Here is a 26958-nt window from a genome sequence, read left to right as displayed (position 1 = left end):
AGTTGAAAACAATGGAAGAAGGCAAGGGTGAAAAGGAAAGATAAATGAAGAAGCTGCTCCAATAATCCAAGTAAGAGTTAAGAGTGGCTTAATCCAGAGGATTAGCATAATTAATGAGAAATAATCCGTTTCTGGGTATATGACGAAGGCAGCATCAAGAGCTGATGAACTGAATGTGGACCAGGAGAAACAGAGGGGGCTCAAGAATAATTCCATGGTTTTGGTTGACCCACTAGAATGAAAACTTTTTATTTACTGTGAAAGGAGGACTTCAGGGGGCAAGGCTTTTAGGGTGGGAGGCATCATTTCTGCATGTCTGTACTAAAATAAGTCTCACTCAATGTGAGCTGAGGTGTCTCTCCAAATACGTGATATTGTTTTTGTTTGTTTGTTTGTTTTTGCAGTTTTTGGCTGGGGCTCGGTTTGAACTCGCCAGCTCTGGCATATGGGGCCCGTACCCTACTCCTTTGAGCCACAGGCACTGCCCTGTGATATTGTTTTTATAAAATTTTATTTAACAACATATTAAACATCCCATGCAATATCAAAAAATATTCGAAGTGATTTGAATATGCATACAGAATGTGTTTTATAATCAAGTTTGGTTGATATTTATGCCTAAGAATATGTTACTAAGATAATGACTCGATTAAATTGTGAATGTATATTGATAAAATGACTAATATGCACAAAGCATCATCAAATGCATTGAGAATGCCATGGTAAGCAGAAAGAGATATGGTCATCACCTCTTGAAACTCTCAGCCTAGTGAGGTAGATGAACAAGTGTACATTTACAGGGGAGGTGGTGTCGTTAAAATGCTTAAGAGAGAGAATGATCTGCCCAGAACAATTCCTTTAGGGAATGGCTATTGACCTAATTCCTCGTATCTGAGCTGGAGGAGATAGTCACTCAAAGCTGGGGATCTAGTGTATTCCAGGGAGAGAGCCCAGCCAGTACTTATATCCTGCGTGGTAAAGGAACGTGGTAGGCTACAACACTGTAAGGACTATAGTGTGGATGCCAGGCTGAGACAGAGAGGGCACAAAACAAAGTATGGCTGAAGAGATAAGAGGGGAACAGATAATCCAGAGCCAGCACAAAAGTAAGTTCAGTAAAGCTAGCTAGTTGAACTTGTTCACATTTCTGGCATAGCGTTGTAATTAACAACTTGGGCTTTGGGTTTGGATCTACTTGCCTTTGAACTTAAATGTAGGCACTTATTAGCTTTGTGAGCTTTGGCAATCATCATCTCTTAAAATAAAGCTCGTATTATTGCCTTCCTTCTTCAGGTGGGAGCAGAAGTCTTTGGCCTCACTGAGCTCAGCCAGGGCAAAGTTCTGCTTTTCAATAAATCTCCAGATTTAACATGATCACAGAATGGCCACAGGATTATGTTATTAATAATTATCTTTGAAATATCCACTTCCCTATAATGTATATATATATTAAAACATCCTAGATCTGAGGCTAAATTTTACTAAAACCATAACCAATAAGAAAGGAGTTCTTTTATTTTGGGTTGGAATCCACAAAGAGCACTGATTATTTGTGTATCTGAAGAAAAAAGCATGTATGTGTGTCTATACAAATTTACGTTAAATATATATAGTATATATTTGTATTTATTTCTGTAACAAAATAATCTAAAACACCACTAAGTACTTATACAAAAGGACAACTTTTATTATTTGGAATGAATTGCATCACACAATTATGTCTAAAAGTACTTCAGAAATAAGGGCAAAGATAAATAAGTACAGAAGAGTTTTCAAGGCAAAAATCATAAAGATGGCTTTGTAACAATTCAGATTCAGCTTCCTAGTGCTATGTTGATCTAGCACGAGCAGGATCTGCTATATCTGCCGTATGGCCGGGCTGTTCTGAGGGTGGCCTGTGCACTGGCTGCCATTTGGGGAATTGTCTTTATTACTGATTTGTATCCAGCTCAGTTGCCGGGGCTAGAATGTAAATCGGTTACATCACTAAGCACGCCCTTCAGTTAAGCTGACTTTCTTTTATCATTTCAATACTTTTTCAACGTAAGAATCAATGTGGCAATCAATTCTGGCGTATCTTCTAATCTCCTTATAGACCACAATTGAGTAATAAGAGCATTTACTGAGAAGTTAATGAGAAACACAAATTTAATGAAGAGAACTTTACTACATATGCTGATGTAAATTCTAGATAGGTTAAAGTGCTAAGTAGTAAGTACAGGAGTAAAAAAAAAAATAAAACAACTATGCAAAAGTATCTTTCCCTAATTTTAGGGTAAGAATGCACTTGTAAATGTGAAAACCTTCAGAATAAATAATAAAGTATGAAATTTGACTACTAAAAAAATTCTACAGGCCACAAACAATGAAAATCAAGATTAAACTAACTATTAGAACTGGGAGTCTCTGGCCAAACCACCCTGAACGCACCAGATCTCGTTTGATCTCGGAAGCTAAGCAGGGTCAGGCCTGGTTAGTACTTGGATGGGAGAACTAGGAAAATCTGTATTGTATACCATCAAAAGAAAATGTCCTTAGGCTCAGCGCCCATAGCACAATGGTTACAGCACCAACCACATATACCAAGGCTGGCAGGTTCAAACCCAGCCTGGGCCAGCTAAACAACAATTACAACTGCAACAAAAAGTAGCCGGGCATTGTTGTGGGTGCCTGTAGTCCTAGCTACTTGAGAAGCTAAGGCAAAAGAATCGCTTAAGCCCAAGAGTTGGAGGTTGCTGTGAGCTGTGATGCCACAGCACCTGCTGAGGGTGACATAGTGAGACTCTGTCTCAAAAAAGAAACCAAAACACGTGTCCTTAATATCAAAAGAGCACTTTGAAAATGAGTCTTTAATCATTTCAGTTTCCTCATCTGTAAAATGATAAAAATACTTTGCTCCAGAATTTGTGAGGTTGGCTGGGTGCTCACGCCTATAATACCAGCACTTGGGAAGCCGAGGCAGGTGGATTGCCTGAGCTCACAAGTTCAAGACCAGCCTGAGCCACAGAGAGACCTCATTTCTAAAAATAGCTGGGTATTGTGGCTGACACCTTAGTCCCAGCTACTTGGGAGGCTGAGGCAAGAGATCACGTTGAGCCCATGAGTTTGACGTTGCTGTGAGCTAGGACACCACGGCACTCTACTGAGGGTGACAAAATGAGACTCTGTCTCAAAAAAAAAATTTTTTTTCGAGGTTGAATTAGGTGTGAGTACACAGTAATTAGTACAGTGCATACTAACAAAAGAACACTACTATTTTTATTAGATAGGCTTTGGCAATCTAATATATAAGATTGTGAAACTTTAAAAATATTGTGTAATTTTGCAGTAAAGAGTTAACAACTGGCACCTTCCAGAGAAATGTTTGGTCCTTCCTTGGCTTCTGGGAGGTACCCTCTAGGCCTTTAAAACATTCTGCCAGGTATTTTGATAAGAATATCTTTGTTTACTTGGGGCCCTGTACCATGATTTTTTTTGCTAACACTGTAACTTATGGTGGGGCCTAGGGCCATGTGGATCTCTGGAGGGGACAGAGACTGAAGGTTTGCCTGTGGGAAGTCATATAAGCCTACAAGTCATATAAGCATACAGCCAAACTCCAGCAAAAACCCTGGGTACTACGGCTCAGGTTACCTTCTCTGGTTGCCAATAATTTCTTTGTTTTCACACATTTTTATTTGGAGAATTAAGCACTTTCTACCTAATTCCACTGGGAAACTACAACTGGAAGCTTGAACCTGACATCAAAGCCCCATACAATCTTTTCCCTGGATGATTTTAATCTATATCCTTTCAAGGTAATAAAATGTTAACTATGAGGAAAACAGCTTTGTTGTGTTTGGTAAGTTCTGCCAGCAAATGAATTAACCTGAGAGTGGTCTTGGGGACCCCCCCAAATAGAGCAATCTAATCATAGTAATACTAATAAGTTATGGACTAAAATCAAAATAAAGCCTCTTACTTTAACACACTGTTGTTCACAAAAATCACGTAAAACACACATGTTGGTGAATGTGTACATACGCAACTACATACTTAATTAACAATCTGACAAATCCATCAACAACATCCTAAGGTATTTTTGGTCATAAAAATCCTGTTTTAGACTTCATCATAGTAAATTTTGGAAGTACCAACTTATATTTCTTGAGTATGTATCAATTTAATACTATCAATAGAAACATTTCCTTGCCAAAAAATTTGGTTACAAAGAAATTAATAACTCTCCTGAGTTATTGTTTTAAAAGGAAAATAATTTGAAAGGGAATCAAAAGAATTGTTGGTTTAAATAATTTATTTCGTCTTTCTTTTCCTTTTTTCTTTCTTTCTTTTTATTTATTTATTTTTTTGCGGTGGAGTTTCACTCTGTTGCTCAGGCTAGAGTGTTCGGCATCAGTCAGTCTAGCTCACAGCAAACTCAAACTCCTGGGGTCCTCCTGTCCCAGCTTTCCTGAGTAGCTGAGGCTACAGATGCTGCCACAACTCCTGGTTAATTTTTTGTATTTTTAATAAAGATGGAGTCTTGCACTTGGAAGGCAGGTCTTGAAATTCTGAGCTGAGGTGATCCTCCTGCCTCAGCCTCCCAGAGTGCTGGGATTATAGACATGAGCCACCAGGCCTGGTCTATTTCCTCTTTCTTATTGTAGATTTTAATTTACATTTTTGAATTATACATTAGATATTTTTAGCTGATAATTTTTCAAAGGAAGAAAATTGATACATTTTGCTGACATTGTTTTAGATTCCTTTGCAATAATAAGAGAGAAATTTTTTGTTCTTTGCTGTTACTTAAATCCTCACACCCGAGAGTCATTTTTATTACCTGGTAGCTCATTGATTTTTCCAGCTATATGTGAAACTGTTCTGGGAATTTCTAGAAATCAAATGTAAGTCAACAAACAAATACACACATCTAAATTCAGTCTAGAAGAATTTCCTGTGTCATTTCAAAGGTATTCTTAAAAAGTTTAAATAGAATCATTCTGTCATTCTAAAATTATAAGTGGGCCTGCAAACTAAGACAGCCTCTTTGGAAAGAAGTATGGAGAATCCTCAAAAAACTAGAAGTAGATCTTCCATTTGATCGCAAACCCCTTTACTAGGTATCTAGCCGGAAGGAAAAAAATCATTTTACCATAAGAACATATACACTAGAATGTTTATCACAACTCAATTCACAATCCCCAAGATGTAGAAACAGCCCAGGTGCCCATCAACACATGAATGGATTAATAAACTGTGGTCTATGTAACCATGGAATACTATTCAGCCATAAAAAGATGGAGACTTTACACCTTTTGTATTTACCTGGAGAACATTCTACTTAATAAAATATCGCAAGAATGGAAAAGCAAATATCCAATGTAGTTAATACTAATATGAAACTAGAAGAGGAACAAAGACACACCCATACAAGAGAAAAACACAATTAAACTCACGGGAGGGAGAGGGGAGAGAGGGGAGGAGGGAGTGGGATGGGTAAACTCTCACCTAACAGGCACATGGTAAGGGTATATGGCACACCTCCTGGGTGAGGGGCATGACTAGAACTTGGACTTGACTTAACAAACACAGACAATGTAACCTAATTGTACCCTCATATTAATCTGGAATTTTAAAAAGTTAAAATCAAGAAATAAAATGGTGGGTTGCAGAATCATGTGATAATATGGTTTGTTAGTTTCTGGAAAATAGTTTTCACTTACATAATTTGACACAAAAGGAAAGAAATACAAAAAGTAGACAAAAGTAATATGTAGATGTTTCTTAAATAGCTGACTCAATCATACTTATAAATATCACAAAAGGGCTCTCCTTGTGCGTGCCTGACCGTGTGGATAAGTGCACACACGGAACTATGGACACAATTATCCAGTATCTATAAAGGCTTTCCCTGAGAAGCTGTGAGTATATAGACTTTTTTTGTATTCTTGTTTTCATCATTTCTTCTTATATGGATGATGATGATGATATAATTTACATAAATATCTTCCTGTTTTGTTTTTTAATAAAGTGACTTCATGATGACTATTGTCTTTTACTGACCGATAACAAGAAAGCACTAGCTTCCACTTTTGGACAAATACCGCTTACTGCTAAGGAGAATTTTCAGTAACTGAGTAGCTCAACATATGTCACGTGTCCTGGTCCTAATCCACCAAGTATGACACATACCTTTGGCACATCTATATTGACTTTGGGTGCAGCTCTATAAAAGCCAAATAAAATAATATTTTAGTACCATTTTAGCCATTCCAACCTAGTTCCTAGTCATAAACCAGTGTTTCTGCTACATAAAGCTTCAGTGGACTTTCCTTAAATTATCTCATTGAATTTTTCGTTTAAACGGTTGTGGCTTCTTGTTCAAGACTTCGGTCTTTGATAAATTAATTTGTTTTGTGCCCTTTTTCTTTGTTGTTTCTCCTACATCTTAGAATACAACAGAGATTAAAGAAATAGATTTGCCATATCTGCTTTTAAACATAACTTTAAACATTTATTTTGAAAAGTGAACCTACTATTCGATAATTAACGAAATTATTTAATGTCTCCTTATGAAAATGAGACTCAGACTGCTTCTCAATCAAGCTGTCAATGTATACCTAAGAGTAAAAACTGTAATTACTTGGAAATTTTTGTTTCTTTTATAAGAACTGGATTAATGATTAATTTGCATTTACCTTCCTAAAATTACTTACTAGTAACTTTTTCTTGCCTCTAGCCATTATTCTCAGCATTTTCCCTGCAGTGACGCCCATGGTTTTCCATAATTTAAGTGAACTGAAAATACCTTTCAGTTATTAAAGTAATATTGGAAATAAGAATCTAAACTTATCATTTCTGGAGTGCAATATTAGACAAGTTTATTGCACTGCATACTTTCCCTAAAAGAATGATGATTTTAAAGTGTATTTTTATTTTTTAAAGTAGCATATTAACTCCTTATATTCTCTTTTTTTTTTGTAGAGACTGAGTCTCACTTTATGGCCCTCGGTAGAGTGCCGTGGCCTCACACAGCTCACAGCAACCTCCAACTCCTGGGCTTAAGCGATTCTCCTGCCTGAGTAGCTGGGACTACAGGCGCCCGCCACAACGCCCAGCTATTTTTTGGTTGCAGTTTGGCCGGGGCCGGGTTTGAACCCGCCACCCTCGGCATATGGGGCCGGCACCCTACCGACTGAGCCACAGGCGAACTCCTTATATTCTCAATCAGCCGGCTGAAGAGTCAAAGTCCACAGTGGAGATCACGTAAGGACACATGACCCTTGAACAACACTGGTTTAAACTTATCCTGAAATATTTTTCAACCAACTGGGTGGTACAGTATCTGCAGATTGCGAAACCTTCCATAGAGGCTGACTTTTCATATTCTCGCGTTCTACAGGGCAGCTGCTAGACGTGAGTATTCATGGATTTGAGTATACACAGGAATCCTGGAATCACCCCTCTTCCCCCGTATTCCAGGGGATAACTGTATTTCTACATATCGAAAAGAGTGACACCACAGATCAATGTGTATTCACCAAAAAATACCAAGTATGCAAGGCAAGGTCTATGGCAATTAGCTTGATACAGCCATGACAAAATTTATATACATTTCAAACATGTTACATATACGTATTTTCTGGTCAATTATAAAAATTCAAAAATCAATCACTGCAGATAATGCTCTATTTCTTGGACTATTATATTTAGTTTTTGATAATTCATTGAGCCACATAATTATGACTTTTTAGCTTGTGCTCGCTTGAATAATTGTTTTAATCAAACACTGCCATGTCCTACATAAATTGTTTCTTCTAAGCCTTCTTCTACTAATCAAATTCCACTGTCAACTCAATTTTACTTAATTGCCTACAGAGTCCAAGAAAATAAGAAAAACGAAGTGAGCTGGGTGTGCCATACTAGAGAGCTGCGGCCTGGGATGAGCTGGAAAGACGGGTCTAATTTAAAGAGTCCAAGGCGCTGTTACTCAGCTCCAGGGAATGGCTACCATATGGGACTGTGGGTCAAGTGTTGCCAAGTCTGCAAATTTAGATTTAATGTCAAATTTAGACTTTTTAATGTCGGTAACTAATTCAACTTTTTAAACATTGAACGACAAACAAAATTTGTCTTTGACCAAAGAGACCTCCATAAAGATCTCCTCCCTGCATAGGACTTTGCTAAATCTGAGTTCAATTAAAATGCCTTCATTTGTAGTGCTGGTTTGCTGGGAATGAGGGAAAAATTACAGTAAAATTAAGTCTGATTTCTCCACTCATGTCATTTCTACTAAAAACTTCCTACAAATACATACATCCCTTTTATGCACTGAATTCCAAATGAATCTCATAGCAAGGGTATTATCCCCATTTTATTGATGAGGCATCCAAGGCACAACAATATCTGATAACTTAATGTTGAAATTTGGAACAGTGTGTCCTGAGTTGAATGGTTAGAGTTCAAACGGCTTGTTTCAACGATTACCATCTTTATAACTTTGGGAGGATAAATTAACTTCTCTATACATCAGAAAAATGGATACACTAATAACTGCACATCACAAAATTATTGTGGGGCTATAGACAGCACTTAGAAATGTGTCTGGTGCACAGTAAGTGCTATGTAAGTTTTGCTATTACTAATTATTATTGCTATTATTAATGTAATTGATAAAATGAGAATTAGAACAGTAACTACCTCCTTGGTTTTTGTATGAAGTGAACTGACCTATGTAAATTTCCCAGAACTGTGCCTGAGACATAGTTAATATTCAATACATGTTAATTATGAGTCTCACTTCTCTTTCCGGTACATTTCACCTAAACCACACTTCTTTACTCTGGGCCTGGTAATAACAAACATAGTGCTTTCAGGCACTATCACAGCCTGAAAGCATTTCACCTGTACCAAGTAAATGTTTAAAAAATAGATGGTGAGTAGCACCACGATATTGAAATAATTATATTGTTTAAAAATGTAGGGGAGGCCGGGGGTGGTGGCTCACATCCATAATCCTAACACTCTGGGAGGCTGAGGTGGGTGGATTACTCAAGTTCAGGAGTTAGGGGACAGCCTAAGTCAGAGCAAAATCCCCATCTCTATTGAAAATAGAAAAATTAGCCAGGCATTGTGGTGGGTGCCTGTAGTCCCAGCTACTCAGGAGGCTGAGGCAAGAGATCACTTGAGCCCAAGAGTACGAGGTTGCTGTGAGCTACCAAGCCACAACACTCTAGCTTGGGGCAACAGAGTGAGTATCTGTCTCAAAAAATAAAAAAAAATGAAAAATGTACAGTGCAATTAATTATACACTCTGTAATGACTGTCTTGATGATGGTTTTAATAATGTAAGATTTTATTCAAGGAATCAGGAATTTATAACATTCAGAAGACACTCTTTAAAATTAGATGGTCTTATTCATGTCTTCTTGTTTCACTAATTTTTCTAAAACTTGAAGCCCAATGAAAAAAATCAAAATATATTCATGCAATTTAAATACTCACATACAAATGTATATGCTAATGTATTTAACATAGCCGGGATTTTTACTTACTTGTGACCCATTTCATGAGCAATTGTAAATGCAAGATTCAGGCCATTGTCTTCAGCAATAATACATTTTCTCTTTTCACTACACATTCCACTCAAGTAAGCTATACCTAGAAAACACAAACATTAATTCTTATATGATTGAAGTAAAATATAAATATTTATACTACATATTAGTAGTAGGAATGGAAATGACTATCGTCTCTACTAAAACATGTCAATATTTAACTATGAAATTTAGCTCCAATAAGGGACAATTTAGGGGAAAATGTATGAGACAATCAATAAACTGTTAGGAGACTTTGCAATTTCATATTTTAGGTGAAATTATTTTACCAACTGTCCACTTCTAAAAAGGCATACCATACGAATACACTCCATAAATACTACTTTTAATTGTCATGTAAAACAAATGACTAGTCACAACTTAGAAAATGTAAACATAAAAAAATGATGATTATGTTAAATGCTCTTCAATTTTTTTGAAAACTTAATTTAAAGAAATGCCATAACGGTAAAATAAACTACATATAAGAGAGTCATGAGCTTATATTCATATTTAAGTTGATACAATTTTGAAATATTTTTTATGAAATATTATTTTAACTTGTCATATTAATTTAATATAACTACTGGTGATATTTGAAAAATTAAAGGGTTTTCTCTGAAAATTGTTTAACTAATAAGATGGTCTATTTGCAGAGTATATGAAAGTGAAATATTATTTAAGATAAAAATTCCAGCAGGATATTTAGTCTTTGGTTTAAATTATCAGTAAAGGTTGTAATGTCTTTTAATATCATTAGTAGTCTTTAGTCAGAGATTTATGTAATATTTTGCTAATTAAGATAGATAATTTACACTCAAATGCTTACTGCCAGGGACTCTAATCTAATTAACTCTAATTAAACAAATAATAAAAAAAGATAGATACTTGAAAAAATCATTTAACAAAAGAAATTATAAATATAATTTTTCAAACATGTTTTAATGCTATTTTTAAATAACAAAACTTATTATAATACTATTATTTTGGATAAATTATATATTCTGTAATTCCCATGTCCTTACAAAGTAGTTTCTAAGCTCTTTTTATACATGATAACATTTAGGCATAGACAGATAAAATGATTTGCTGAAGATCATACTATTCCTAAAAATGATGAAGTGGGGATTAGATTTGGCCTTTGAATCCATCTGCCACATGTTTATTTCTGAAAACAATTTGATGCAGAGCTTGCTCTAGTTAAAGATTGTGAGCTGATTGCTTATGACTTTTTCTCTCTCTCCAGAAACCAAAAATATTGGCAAGAAATAATTAAATTTAAATAAAAGAATCATCACCTTGTATATGTTTTAGAAAGAAGATTCATGGAGGAATATGAATGACTTAGTAAAAGCCACGGCCTAAGCAATAAGAGAGAAAATCTGATCAGAAGAGAATTGATGAGTGTGGTGGAACCACAAAGAAGCTCGAGACTGAGATGTGCAGTTCTTGGGAGTGACCACAGAGTTCCCAGCTACTCAGGAGGTGGGGGCAAGAGGATCTCTTGAGCCCAAAGGTTTGAGGTTGCCGTGAGCTATGACAACACCACGACACTCTAACCAGGGTTGACAGAGTGAGACTCTGTCTCAGGAAAATAAATAAATAAATAAATAAATAAAATAGATTTTATAAAAATTTCACATCTTCATATAGCCGACATGACTTCTTAATGAATGGATGGGTGGGTGGATGGATACACGGATAGATGAATAGACAGATGGTAAATCCACCTATGAGATAATTAAGTTTAAAATGTTCAATTTCCTTAAATACTAAGTTTGATGGTTGGTATCTCTAACATTTCACTTTGACACTTTTTTTTGTAATTGTGAAGGTACATTCTCATTCTTTCAAATGCATGCTTTGGCTTGTGATTATCTTCCAAAAAACTTTCTTTAGGGTAATTTTTGCGAAACCCTGGATAAGTCAAACATTCGCATGTTTTCAAATATGAGGTCCATGGTGAAACCATTATAACCCAGATAGCTCAAAGTATCAACAAAGTGTTTGGGAAGGTGTGACTAATGAATGAACAGTAAGTGGATAATTTGAGAAGTTCCATGCTGGTGATTTTAATATTGAAAATAAGCCATGTGAGTGACCTGAAACCAATGTGGGCAATGATCAGCTAAAGCTATAGTGGGAGTAAATCCATCTCAATCTACGTATGAACTAGCAGCAAGGCTTGACATTACTATTTCAACAACATTGGACCATTTGAAAGAAATCAGCAAGGTAAAAGAACTGATAGATGGGTTCCATATGAGTTAAATGAGTTAAATGAGTGTCAGAAAAGAAATTGTCAAGAAGCTTGCCCTCCTTTGCTGTCACTACCTAAATGCAAACCATTTCTTAAAAGAACTGATAGACGGGTTCCATATGAGTTAAATGAGTTAAATGAGTGTCAGAAAAGAAATTGTCAAGAAGCTTGCCCTCCTTTGCTGTCACTACCTAAATGCAAACCATTTCTACACCGAATCATTATGTGTGATGATAATAGATTGTTTTTGACAATTGCAAGTGCTTGGCACAAGGATTAGATAGAGATGATATAGGTAAATACAATTCAAAACTGAATATTCATCCCCTCAAAAGCTAATGGTGCCTGTATGGTAGTCCCGTGCTGGTATTATCCACAACAGCTTCATGTATCCTGGTCAGTCAATTACAGCAGATGTCTGCTGCAACCAATGGGATAAAATGATGAGGATGCTTGCAATTGAGATGCTGAGATTGATCATAGAGACGGGCCAATCTTCTTGCAAGACAGCACTGTCCCACAAACAATGCTGCTCAAACTATAGAAGCCAGATTTGGAAGCCCTCTGTCATCGACCACATGGACCAGACCATGCACCAACTGACTACAGCTTCCTCCAGGTTTTGTACTACTTCTTGCAAGGAAAAATATTGTTCTCCACAGGCTGGGGAAAACTCCTTTCACAATTTCATCACCACTCACTGGGCTTCTTTGCATACAGGGGCTACTATTAAGACGGCAAAACTGTGTAGGTAGTTCAGGTGCATATTTGATTAATTGTACTGTTTCTTGTTTTATATATAATAAACTGACCAAAAATCATTTTACAACAAAGATATTTGTACTAGAATGTTTATTGCAGCCTGATTCATAATTTCCAAGTCATAGAAGAAGCCCAAGTGCCCATTGATCCATAACGAATTAATAAACTGTGGTATATGTACACCATGGAGTATTATGCAGCCTTAAAAAAGATGGAGACTTTACCTCTTTTATGTTTACATGGATGGAGCTGGAACATGTTCTTCTTAGTAAAGTATCTTAAGAATGGAGGAAATAGCATCCAATGTACTCAGTACTATTATGAAAACAATATCTAATCACCCACACTTTCATACAAAAGATAAAACACAACTATAGCCCAGGATGAAAGAGGGAAGAGGAGAGTGAGGGGAGGGGAGGGGAGCGGTTGGGTAGAGGGAGGGTAATCGGTGGGACCTCACCTATGGTGCATATTGCAAGGGCGCATGTCAAATCTATTAAGAGTACAGTATAAAGGTCTTAACACAATAATTAAGCAAGTGAGGTGAAGGCTATGTTAACCAGTTTGACGTAAGCATTCCAAATTATATATAAATCAGCACATCATACCCCATAAACGCATTAATGTGCACAGTTATGACTTAATAAAAAAATTATTAAAAGAAAAAAGTCAAACATTTCAGATTTAATAACTTCATACTTCATTTGGCTTATTACGGCAACTGAAATTACTCCTAGTCCACGTCAAACAATGTAGGACAGAAAGGCATACTGACGGGGGCTGGAGAAGGAAAAAAAAGAAAACGGGGGAAAGAAAAAACCACATTCCTTTATCCAGTTCCACTAGACGACAAGTGAAATAAAAACTTTTTAACCTAAAATTAAAAGATACTGAGAATTTTAAGTAAGCTAAATCAGGTACTTATTAATATAATAAAAAGTAGACAACAAAGGTTCAGAGATAATCAATCTTGTGTCATACTCAAAAGAAGGAGAGAGGAAAGGAAGCGGAAAGAAAAACCTCTCCTCTTAATAGGGTATTAAACTTCCTGAGCATTTAAAATACACAACAACAACAATTTGAGATTAAATGTCCCCCCCAAATTGTAAATTAAGCTCACCGTAATAGCATGCTGGTGATCATTTTTCAGTACAAAAATTATCCTTAGGATTATATTTCATCACTTTTTTCATCACAATGAAAATAGTCCCACTACCTGTTCAGATTTAAAACTCAGCTGACATGAGTTGTCCTCACGTCACATCCCTGGTTGCCACACGGACCAGTAAGCAGCAAATTTAGTCACTTCAATGAACTTTTACACGTCTTCTCTGCACCCATTCAATTATCATTGTTCCCCCATTAAAATATCATTTCCTTTTCCACGTATTTCTAGTCTTACCTGCATTTACTAAGGTTTCCGACACATTACTGAACTATACGAGTAGTAATGAGCTGACTATTTATCCCACTGACGTCAGTAGGAAGGCTGACAGTTTCCCGGCTGCATTTGGTGTTTACAGTGGGACTTTCATAGATTCAGCTTAAGGAAATTACTTTTTGATATTTACACATCTGTGTGAAAAGGAGGCAGCAGCATAGAAAACATGGGTCAAAGGTAGATGGGAGTTGGATAGTGTTTTTTAGAAAAGAATGAAAAGATGGATAGCTAGTGAGGGAAACTGAAAGAGCTGAGTAAGCACTAACAGAGTCTTCATAGAAATCGGTGGGATCACACCTGTGGTGCATATTACAGGGGTATTTGCGAAACTTGGTAAATGTAGAATGTAAATGTTTTGGCACAGTAACTGAGATAACGCCGGAAAGGCTATGTTAACCACTGTGATAAAAATGTGTCAAATGGTTTATGAAGCGAGTGTATGATGCCCCATGATCATATCAATGTATACAGTTATGATTTAATAAAAAAAAAAAAAAAGAAATGTGTCAAAAAACATGTTGTTTCAGCTGGGGATGAGGAGTCCAAGTTTGAGTAGCACTAAAGTAGGATTCACTTGAGTGATTTCCAGCCTGTGTCTAAAAAAAGAATATTAGGACTCCATAGGGGATGTGATTTTGGAGATCAGGTGTGGAGAAAGACACACAAGGTATAAAAGTTGGCATTGAAGATGAGACGGAAAGAAGGGATAGAACTTGCAGGACTCTGTGGGGATAAGTAAAGAATAAGGATGGGGAGACGGATACGCAGAGATTAGAAGGCAGTAGTCGGGAGAAGGGAATAACCAATAAAGAAAAAGAGCAGACACTTCACAAAACAGTCCTGAAGATTGTGATCAGAGAGTGGGATTTAGGAGAAGTTGGAGGTGAAGTTTTGAGATACGACTGGGTATTGTCAGGAGGGTAAAGAAGGGTAGAGGAGGGGCACCTAGAGTGAAGTTAAAGAATTATTAAGAGTGTAGAGTGGACTAATTATATAAACATGAAATTGCCCATGATCGTAATACAGGGGCCAAAAAAGAAAAAAAAAGAAAAGAAAAGAAAGAATCTGGTAAAATGAAAGCAGAAAATAAGATAGAATCTATTAGTTGTCATATTAATATTAAAATACATATACTTGCTTAAAATTCTTGGATGGAATTCTACATAGTTCTTCTATATCTGGCTACAAAAAAATACATGTAAAGCATAAAAACAACTAAATTAAAACAAGAAAAATGAATCATCAAACAAAATAACCTCCCAAAGCAATATTGAGCTGGTTATCACAATATTGATATTTTATAAAATATACATTGAAGAAAAATTATTATGCCTACAGGGAATAATCACATAAATACCAGAAACATGTAACATTACTTAATATGTATATATCATCATTTCATCTCAACTTACTGATAAAATTAAAATAGACTATTCTAAACTAATGTAAACAATTGTTCTTTCGATAATTAATAGATTCAATAGGTGAAAATAAAGATAGGGAATCCAAATATTCCATCTGAAATGTTTGATCTAATTCATACACCACACACACAACTCACTCAGACCTAAGAAGTTGGTAATAAAGTTGAGAGTGATCTACCAAGTGGAAGATCATCTTCAAACATGCATGGAACTTCCTCAAAAGCTGCCAAAGCTACAAGACAACAATTGTCATATATTTTAGGAATAATGTCATAAAGGCAATACTTTCTAACAACACTGCAATTAAATTAGAAATCAACACAAAATAGTTACCTTTCCAAATTTTTTTCTCCTGTCCTCCCCCTAATAAATGGATATTTTGAAACAAATTTGTAAGTAACTTATAGATGGAAAAAGAGAGTCATATGTATTTAGAACTAAATGCACCCATTCATTCATTATGTACCAAAGCCGGTGGCACACAGTGTACAGCATAGTTCATCCCAGTCTAACAGTCCTGCAGAGAACAACCAGGGAGGCTGGGTAAAATTGAATGTCCTATCTGTAAAGGTATCAGAGAACTTCAGAAACAGAAGAGACTACTTCAAGATGCAAAAGGGAAGCTTCAAAAGCTTTAGAAATAGCAGATACTCTTAAAGGTGAGCTTAATATCTACAGGAATCTTTCCCCTGGTGGAATTTGCTGATTTTTAGCAAACACTAGCTGTACCTGATTTGAAGAGGATAATTGCAGAAGAAAACATTTCAGGATCACCCAGGTCTGGATTTTGCTGTCCAGAATAGAAATTGTGGTGCTCACACAAGCTAGATTAACAAAATTGGAAACTTAAGAGGTCAGAGTTATTTCCCCTCAAGATAATGACGATATTCTAAAAACCACATGGAATAGTATTTTAAATAGCTAAACTCAAAATCTCTGAATAGCAGAGGAAAATCTCTGTGTTGATTTGTGACAAAACACAGTTCCAAATTGTATTAAAATAATCACTTCACATAGATTCCATCCTGGAAGAAGGAAAATAAAGTCATTCCTGCTACATTGTAATGTCATCTGGAACACCACAGGTGTGGACATTAAAAAGTACATGATTATTCATTCAAAAGTACCAGGGATGGTAAGAGAAGGTCTATTTGAGGAAACAATAATAACAAAGTGTCACCAAAAGGTGACAAAATATTGCGGTTAATAGGATTTCAAAATCACTGGGATTAAGTTGTTAAAAAAATGAAGAAAAAGACAAAATGGATGACAAAAATGGAGAAACTATCAGAAAATTGGTATCTGTGAAAAGAATCAAAATCTGAAAAAAACAAAATTTGAAACGAGGATCTCATTGGATGATTTAACTGCAGACTGGACGCAGGAGAAACAGAAATAGCTATAGGTACAATGCTGAACAGATTAGTCAATTTAACAGACCCAAATTCAAGCAAAAGGGAAAATGATTAAAATGGTTAATAAAAGGAACATAAGATACACGTGGGATTCAATCACATGTGTGACAGTCTTACAATTTGAATTATAGAACAAAAGAAGGCAAGACATGAACTTCAGATGAGAGTTAACAGTTAAATGCAGCTCAGAAAAATTTTAAGACATGAACACAGAATAAATAAAGCTCAGCAAGGCCAAAATCCAGAACACTGACAATATCAAATGCCGATGAGAATATGGAGCAACAGAAATTCTTTTCATTACTGATAGGAATGCAAAATGTCACAGGCTATTTGGAAGACAGTTTGGCAATTTCTTTCAAAACTAGTCATACTTCTACCATCCGATCTAGCAATCACTCTCCCTGGTATTTACCCAAAGCAGTTGAAAGCAAAGATTTATGTCCACACAAAAACCTGCACGTGGATGTTTACAGCAATTTTATAAGTTGTTACCAAAAATTGGAAAACATGAATGGATAAATGGGACCACCCATCCAATGGAACATTATTCAATGATGAAACAAAATGAGGCAAAGTAACAAGCCATGAAAACACATTGAGAAACTTAATCTTCACATTACTATGTGACAGATATGTAGAAAGACTACATATTTTGTGTATCATTTCACCTATATGACACTCTTGAAAAGGTGAAACTATGGCAACAGTAAAATGGTAAGCTGGGCATGGCAGCTCATGCCTATAATCCTGGTACTTTGGGTGGCTGAGGCAGGTGGATCTCCTAAGCTCAGGAGTTCAAGACCAGCCTGAGCAAGAGCGAGATACCGTCTCTACTGAAAATTAGAAAAACTAGCTGGGCGTTGCAGAGGGTGCCTGTAGTCTCTGCTATTTGGGAGGTTGTAGCAGGAGGATTGCTTAAGCCCAAGAGTCTGAGGTTGCTGTGATCTGTGACACCACAGCACTCTAACAGAGTGAGAATCTGTCTCAAAAACAAAAACAACAACAACAACAAAAAAAAAACTGTAAAAAGATGAGTGGTTGGTAGAATTTAGGAGAGGAGGAAGGGATGATGAGTAGGTAGCACAGAAGAATTTCCAAGGCAGTGAAATTATTGTATATGATATTATCATGGTAGATACTGGTCAGTATGTATTCATCCACACTCCAAAAATGCACTCTACACAGAGTGAATTCTAATTTAAACTGTGGACTTTGCTGGTGGTGATATATCAATGCAGGTTCATCTGCTGTAACAAATGTGCCACTGTCCTGGATGTTGACAATGGGGGACGCTATGTGTGGGGGGGACCAGAGGGTATAAGAGAAACACCTCTGCATCTTCCATTCAATTTTGCTATGAACCTAAAACTACTCTAAAAAATATCCTCTATTACAAACACAACGAAGCTTAGCAAGCAGCAAGGAGGATCAAAGAGAAACAAAGCCCCTCACCCCTCTAAACCCCTCAAGACTCCTGAAAATAAAAAGGAAAGGACCCAAAGAGGAAACTCTACTTCCAAGTAGCAACAGTAAAGCTGAAACCTGACTGCAACATAAACAGTAAAAGCTAGAAGTGATGGAATGCCACGCAGAAAGTTTGACAGAGAAAAATGTGCCAGCCTCTAACTCTGTGGGAAATGAAACAGATTTTTAAAGACACAGGTACCATTAAAAAAAAAAAAAACAGCCTGCGCTAGAAAAATGTGAAACATATTTTTCAGGCAGAAGGAAAAATGATCCCAACTTGAAACATGGAAATGAAGGGAAAGAAAAGAGTAAATGCAAGGGACAGTGGGTGCGCACTACAAACCAATATTGAACGCACAGAGCATTAGCTTACATTCTAAAATTTAAAATACAGAGAACTGTAATCATGAAACAGTATGCGGTAGGAGGGGATGTCTTTCAAAAACCCTGATGCGTAATAGATGCTTAACAAGCAGTGTTCACTGACAACATCGTGCAAGTATGTGGTGAACACCAAGCTGCCACTTCCCAGTATCTATAAGAACAACTCTAAAAATGATGAGGAATTCAGAGTTATCTAAATTACTCTGCTTCACGTCCTAAGGATCTGTTCAGCATATTTTAATATTCATATAGTGATTAATAATACAATTAAGATGTTTCCTAATAGAAACAAAGTGCTATAGTTAAAATCAATCTTTAGCAGAAAAGGATCTTGACATGAGCGATATCGTAAAACTACTTTTAATGATAATTCCCAACAATTATGCATTCAAGTCTTACCCCTGCAATATATCTTGCCAAAATAAAATTACAAAGTATCTGATTTATGTTCTGGCCAGTGCCGAATAAGATTTACAGTGGTAATCAAGAATTAAACAAGTTCAGCCTTGCTCTTCTTGTGAACTACGGGAAAGATGTTATTTTCTAGTTAGGAATTCATTTCTATGAAGAAATATATAGATACGAAATGCTTAAGTCTCTGTGCTATGTGCTGAAGATACAGAAATGCCTTGAGCAAGAACCTTGACTACAAAGAGATTAGAGTCCAACTGGGGAGAGGGAATGAATGAAATGTGGGTTATAAGCAAGGTATCATGAAGAGGGATGCCTGGTAGGGGGAGACACCACCTGGGAAGTCCAAACGTAGAATTTAATCAGGGTTTTGAAAAACAGATTGAATGTAAACACAAACAAAGGGATGAAGGACAACAAAGACATGGACTTCTTCTTGGAAATTCTAAAATATTATATTTGAAGATAAACTCATTAAATTCTGCAAAAAGTACTGGTCCTAAGCAAGGCCTCAGTCACAAATGTGATAATGTGAATTAAAAGGAGGCATAAAATGGGGAGGATGAATTTTTTTTTAAAGGCTATTCAATGACTGGAAGGATCAGAAAAAGAGTTTGGTAGGTGAAGTCTGGGCCAGAATTCAGTCCTTACTACCTTGTAGGTCCTCTAGACCAGATACCAGTGTGAAAGGTACAACCTGCAGAAACCTTTGTGGATAAAGCTAATAGCAAATTTAACTATCACATACTTTCTTTCTTTGTTTTTTGTTTTTAATTTTAATTTCAAATTCATACACAGTAACATTTTTTTTCTATGTACCATTCACACACTTCTCTTGATCTGTGCATGGACCCCAGAAATCAGGGAACATCCTTGTGCTGTCACTGTGTACTTACAGCCTTCCCCACCACTAACCAAGAGCAATCACTGATCGGTTCATCATTTCGGGTTTATCTGTTAGAGAATGTCTTGTAAGTGTAATTGTACAGCATGTAATCTTTGAGACTATCTTCTTTTACTCAGTATAATGCTTTGAGATTCTTCTAAGCAGTTAGATGGATGAATAAATCATCCTTTTCTTTGCTGAATAGTATTTCAATATATGGATATACCATAGATTGTCCATCCAATGTCCTATTGAAGAACATCTGGATTGTTTACAGACTTTGGCAATTAGGAATAGACAAGGTAGAAACATTCTTGAATAGCTTTTGGGTGAATATAAGTTCTTACTTTTCCAAGGTAAACAAGTAGGGTTGAATTACTACGTCAATCTCTTACTTTCACAACAAGCGCATATTTATGTTTATGTTTACCTTGATAAGAAACTGTCAAACCATTTTCCCAAAGGTTGTAAAGTTTTGCATTCCCAGAAGCAATATGAATGTTGAAGTGGATCCACATCTTTGTCAGCTCTTGGTATTGTTTGTATTTTAATTTTACAGACAATAATAAATGTATAGTAATATCTTATGGTGGTTTTAATTTTCATATCCATAATGAAAAATACTGTTGAACAACTTCTCATTGCTATACCTGTTTTGTTTTTAAGATAGTGTCTCTTGAAGTCTTTTACACATTTTTGAATTGTTTTCTTTTTTAATGTTGAGTTTTGTATATATTCAGTGTACAACTCCTGGTAGCTGATATGTGATTTGGAAGTCTTCTCTCCTGGACCATAATGTGTATTTTAATCCTTTAACAGAACAAATAATTTTTTGGTGCTGTTTTAATAGTGATGAAATTCGATTTGTCATTTCTTTTCTTCCTGGATCATGCTTTTGGTGTCCTCTTTTCTTAATCCAAGGTCACAATGATTTGCTTAGGTTTTCTTACAAGTTTTTATAGTTTTACATTTTACATTGAGTCTAATGATCTACAGTATTTTGTATTAACTTTTGTATAATGTTCATTCTTTTACATACTGGCACCCCATTTTTTTTAAAACCTTACTTGGTATGTTGAAAAGTTTTGTCTTTCTTCATCTAATGGCCTTTGTACCTTTGTAGAGAAATCAATTGGCCGTGTTTGTGTGGACCTATTTTTGGAATCTCTATCTTCCCCATCACCAACATGACATTGTATTCATAGCTGAAGCTATGTTTTGTAAGTTATAAAGTCAAGTAGAATTTCTCCAAATCTATTTTTCATTTCAAAATTGCTTTGATTTTTCAGTTGTCTTTTCACATAAATTTTGGAATCATCTTGTTTATAACCACAATAAAGTGCTTAAATTTGTAATTACAATCAAGCTATCGCTCAGTTTGAGAAGAATGGTATGTCTTTTATATGTCATTTATTTATATTTTCTTTCATTGCTCCCTTCAGCATTTTGTATATTTTAGCAGACAGATTCTTAACATATTCAACTAGATTTATACCTAGATGTTGCATTTTAGGGCTATTATTTTAAATACATATAATAAATGTAAATATATTACCTATGCATATATGTATGTGTATATTCATGTGTATACTCCCACATACCGATGCATGTATACCCATCTATGTATATTCAAATATATCTTTCCATTAATTTTCACTGTTGTTTTTACATTTTCCATTGATTTTCTCTATTGCTTTTACATTTCAATGTGATGGATTTGAACTATTTTCACTATTTCCTTCCTTCCACTTGATGTGAGTATATTTTATTTTGCTCATCTCTCTTTTTCATTTTCTTCAGGTAGAAACAGATTTTTGATTTAAGACTTTTCTTCTTTTATAATAAATAAAGTGTTTGATCATATCCATTGATTTTGAAACATTGAGGCAGCATTTATTTCCAAGATAAGCCCCACTTGGTTCTATTATATTATTCTTACATATTGCTTGATTCAATTTACTAATGTTTGCGTCTATGTTCATGAGAAATATTTCTTTTTTTTTCTTTCTTTTTTTCCCCTTTTTTTTACACCTCAGTTTGGTTTTAATGTCAGAGTAATACTGACCTTACACATTGAGTCAAAAAGTATTCTTTGGATACTTTTTCTGACAGAAATAATGTAGATTATATTATTTCTTATTTAATTAACCAACAGAATTCTTTAATTTATTCTTTAATACACCAGTGAAACTTTGTGGTGATGCAGATTTCGTTTGGAGATGGTTTTAAACTACAAATTCCAATTTTTTTGTATTTATAAGATTATTCAGGCTATTTTATCTCTGATAATTTTTTGTTAGTTCATGGGTTTCAATGGTCCAGTTCATCTAATTTGTCAAATTTATGTGCACAGAGTTATTTGCATTATTACGTAATGATTCTTTTAATGTTTGTGTGGTCTATAACGATATCTGCCCTTTCATCCAATAAACTGTTCTTACTTTCTATTTTCCTTTGTCAAATCTGCTACACATTTAAATTTTAGTAATAATTTCAAAAATCACTTGTTTCCATTGATTTTCAATATTACTTTTCCACTTTCATTTCATTGATATGTAGTCCTGTTTTTATTCTGTCCTTCCATCTCCTTGATGTGAGGATGTGATTTTGCTGGTCCTTCCTCTTCAGTTTCCCTGGGTAAAAATTTAGATCACTGATTTGAGACCTTTTCTTAATGAAATAAAAGCATTTAGTCCTATGCATTTCCTTCTAAGCATGACTTTTTCTGCATCTCCCAATGTATTTACTTTCATGTTTATGCAGTTCAAAATATTTTCTAAGGTCTCCAGAAATGTTCACTTTCTATAAATTATTTAGACTCATTTTATTTTCCAAACATTTAAAGAATATTTTCCTATTATCTTTACTATTCAACTTCTAGGCTAGCTCTATTATGACCAGGAATATATTATGTATGATTTCAATTCTTTAAATTTGTTATGGTTTATTTTATGTGCTGAAAAATGTTTGCTCTTGGAAAAATGTCCTTGTCGTGTGAAAAGCATGCATATTTTGCCACTGCTAGATGTAGCAGTGTAAATGTTAGCTATGGATGTCGTTAAACTTTTCTATGTTCTTGTTGATTTTCTGTTTCCTGGTTTTATCAGTTACTAAGAGGAGCATTTACATTTCCAAATATAATTATAGACTGTCTTTTTCCTTTCAGTTCTGTCAGTTTTTGCTTCATGAATTTTAAGCTCTGTTATTGAGTAGTGAAACATGTAAGGCCATTATGTCGTCTTTGTTAGTGTAAAAATGAATGTTTTATATGCAATGTTCCTCCTAATCGTTGGTAATTTTCTTTGTTCTGAAATCTATGTCATCTGATATAAAAACAGCCACTTGAAGTTTTTGTTTGTTTGTTTGTTTGTTTTTTATTAGTTTTGCTGTGGCTTTATTAGAATTAAAGGATGACAAGCATTTTTCATCCTTTAGTTTTTAACCTACTTATTATAGTTGAAGTAGGTTTCTTGGAGATAGCAAAGAGTAGGTCTTTTTTAAATCCATTATTCTGATCTCTCTTTTAACTGGTATATTTAAACTATTTATATTTATTATGATTACTGACATAACATTTAGATCTAACATTTTGTTATTTGTGCTTTATTGATGTTGCATGCAACCTCTGTTTTGTTCTCCTTTCCTGTCTTTTATTTGCTCTTTTGAAGATTTTTTAATACTTCATTTTAATTTACTTATTGTGCTTTCAGTTTCACGTTTCTGAATACTTTTTTTCCTTTTCTGTAGCCCAGGCTAGAAGTCTATGGTGTTGTCATAGCTGACAACCTCAAACTCATAGGCTCAACTGATCTCCCTGCCTCAGCTTCCCCAATAGCTGGGGCTACATGTGTGTGTCACCACACCCAGCTGATTTTTCTATTTTTGTAGAGATGAGGTCTTGTTATGTACCTCAGGCTGATCTTGAACTCCTGGCCTTAAGAGATCCCCCCACGTTGGCCTCCAAGGTGGTAGGATAACAGGCATGGGCCACTGTGCCTGACCTGAATACATTTTTAGTGAATGGTTCCTATAGGTTTTACATTGTATATATATTCAACTTTCAAAGTCTACTTAGAATCAGTACTTTACAACTTCAAAGGGAATGTGGGAAGCTTAACACTATTGTAGACCTGTTATAATCCCCCATGTGTACTGTTTACTTTTACTATTTATGTTACATCAGTGTATGAATACATCATAAAAACATCAGACAATACTATAATTTCTGCTTTCTAATCTCAAGATACTCAAAATATTCCAGAAGAAGAAAAAAATCTGTTCAATTTACGTTTCCTTTTGCTCTTTCTGCATGCCTCATGGTCCAAGTCAATCAGTCAATGTGACTAGTCTATTTAGTTATTCTTCTCTGCTGTACACTTCTTACGATTATGTATGTTGCCAGGTACCAGTGGAAGGAGTAAGAGACAAAAGCAAAGGCGTTCAGCCCACTCACTTAGGATCAAAATATTTCAGATCAGAGAGAAAGATTTATCCAGATCTATATGGCTTGATTTTCTTCCACTGTTGTTGCCCCCACTGATATGGATAGTATGGGATCCATAGGATCCCACTAATATAGGATAGAAGAAGATGAGAGATGGGGCAGAAGAGAAGGTAGATAATTGTTTTAAATGGTGAAGTTTTCATTACTTTGCCTGAGCATCAGGGGCGCTTCCTGGTCCTTAATTCATAACTGACAGGAATCTCCTAGATCGTTCTCTCTACACACCTTACTGACTACTTCTGAGTTTGGGCTATATTGAATCTAGGATGGGGAACACAAAAACAGAAAAAAATTATAAACTCACTGCTGCTTTAGTGGTACTTCGAATTCTTATTTTCTTTCCAATCAGCCTGCTACTTTTACTTTTAAAAATCCTCAGATAGCTGTTTCATTCTCCCAGGTGTTATAGCTGCATTCAGTGGGAGAAGGGTAGAGTGTGTTTCCTCCAGTTTACCTGGACCTAGATGGAGATCGTTACTTCTCTGAGGAAAAAAAAAATCCAGCATTTTGTAATTTAAAGATAATTGCCTATGGAATTCTATTTTTTTCTATGATGAATGGCAGGCGTCCTCAAACTTTTTAAACAGGGGGCCAATTCACTGTCCCTCAGACCATTGGAGGGCTGGACTATAGTTTAAAAAAAAAAACAACTATGAACAAATTCCTGTGAACACTGCACATATCTTACTTTGAAGTAAAAAAAAAACAAAACGGGAACAAATACAATCACACCGCCTCATGTGGCCCGCGGGCCGCAGTTTGAGGACCCCTGAGATTCTAAATAATCTCACCATTCTCTAGAGTTATCTCCATTTTCAACAACTTATAGAGGCCAAGATTGGGAAGAATACAGCAAATGCAAAGAGATAATTTACGTATATCAAGGTATTAAAGACACAGAGCATTGCATTGTTTGAAAAAAGCATTTTCTTCGGTTTACACTTACACAGTTTCTACATTTTTTGCCATGTGATAATTCTTAATATTCCATATATGATAACTGGGTTAACCAACTATATACATTTGCCTTAATATATTATTGATTTTATTAACATTATTACTAATAAAATAATTAAACAAAAAAGAAAATTATTACATGTCAAATTTCTCTAATACCTTTGCTGGAAAAATTTCTAATGAGATCAAAACAGGATCTTATGTTCAAACCCAGATCATTAAAATTTAATGATATATCTTCTTCTCCCTTCATATCCTAATTTTAAAAAAAAGTACAAAGCCTTCTCCATATCTAAGAGATATGTGTAAGTACATTTATGCTTGGAAGCCACGGTGGTATAATTATGGGGAAAAAATTGACTCCGAGTAAAAGGAAGACCAACAAGAAATTTTTTTAGTTACCTCAGGGAGAATACTAAAAAGATGAGAAGATTTCAAAGATGTCAAAGAATGTGTTAAAAAAGGTTTTATTGGTCACCACTTTATTTCTAGCACCTACAATGATCCGCGGCAGAGAATAGATGCTCCAAAATATTGGAGAACATGGAATAGATGAAAAAGCAATAGAGAGAGGCAGACAGACGAAGAAGTGAAAAGATCGTCTGAAATTAAAGAGCCTATGAAATTGAGGAAAAGGATAAATAGAGTAGCACAGTTCAAGTACATTTCCTGGCCTTTCAGATGTGAGAATTTAGTATGTGACAAAAGAGATAACCCTTTATGTATCTGCTATATCGGGGACTCAGACCATGATGCTGCCCCACTAGCCAATGTTCTTTGGCCATCTAAATTGAAGGAAAACAAGATTGAGAGAACTGGTACAGAATCAGCTTCCGAAACATACAGCAAATGCTTGTAAAAGTGTATTCCTAGTGAGTCTAATTGTCATGACTGAGAGACTAAGGGATATTTAACTTACAGAAATAACTGTGATGGTTTAACCTTTTGGAAATAAATACTTTTGATTTATAATAAAAAATTCTGATTAATATGTAAAATTATCTAAGACATGGTCATCAATCATAGAGGGACCATATGGTCAGGTTGCCTGGAGCATCCTAATTTGTGCTTTTATTCAAGCATGATTCTTAATTATGCCTTTTTTTAACTTTTAAAATTGTCTTGGTATGAATATAAATGGCATAATCACCTTATCTAAAAAGGGACACTTTACAAGCCTTTTTTGTTCACAGCTATCGTCATGCCCAGGCCCAGTCTGAATCCATCACATTTTCTTATCTTCTCTGCTGGAGACTCAGATACATGGTGCCTTCCCTCTATTCCAAGCTGATCCCACTCAGTTACCTCCTTTGAAAACCAGTTTCCCTACCATTTTCCCTTCTGTTCTACAGTGTAAGTGTTCAGAGCCATTTCACTTTAATGTGCTTTGTTCATCACTAATGAGATAAGGGAAAGTGAGTATTAAACGTGGAGAAATTGGAAAGATCGTTATGGTATTGTTCAAA

At 35.4% G+C, this 26958-nt stretch overlaps 1 protein-coding gene across 4 annotated transcripts in view; it reads right to left on the bottom strand.

Annotated features, from left to right (window-relative positions):
* ADAMTS19 (ADAM metallopeptidase with thrombospondin type 1 motif 19) overlaps positions 1-26958 on the bottom strand; it is a 226270-nt gene that overhangs the window by 129294 nt on the left and 70018 nt on the right. For all 4 annotated transcript variants that reach the window (XM_053567390.1, XM_053567391.1, XM_053567393.1 and 1 more), the window contains one exon: positions 9537-9642. In XM_053567390.1, the coding sequence (XP_053423365.1) occupies positions 9537-9642 (106 nt within the window). The remainder of the gene's footprint in view (positions 1-9536; positions 9643-26958) is intronic.

This window comes from Nycticebus coucang, chromosome 17 (genome assembly GCF_027406575.1).
Source record: "Nycticebus coucang isolate mNycCou1 chromosome 17, mNycCou1.pri, whole genome shotgun sequence".
Lineage (NCBI taxonomy): Eukaryota > Metazoa > Chordata > Mammalia > Primates > Lorisidae > Nycticebus > Nycticebus coucang.
Note: the sequence above shows the minus strand (reverse complement) of the source record. Positions and strands in the feature narration are given on the sequence as shown.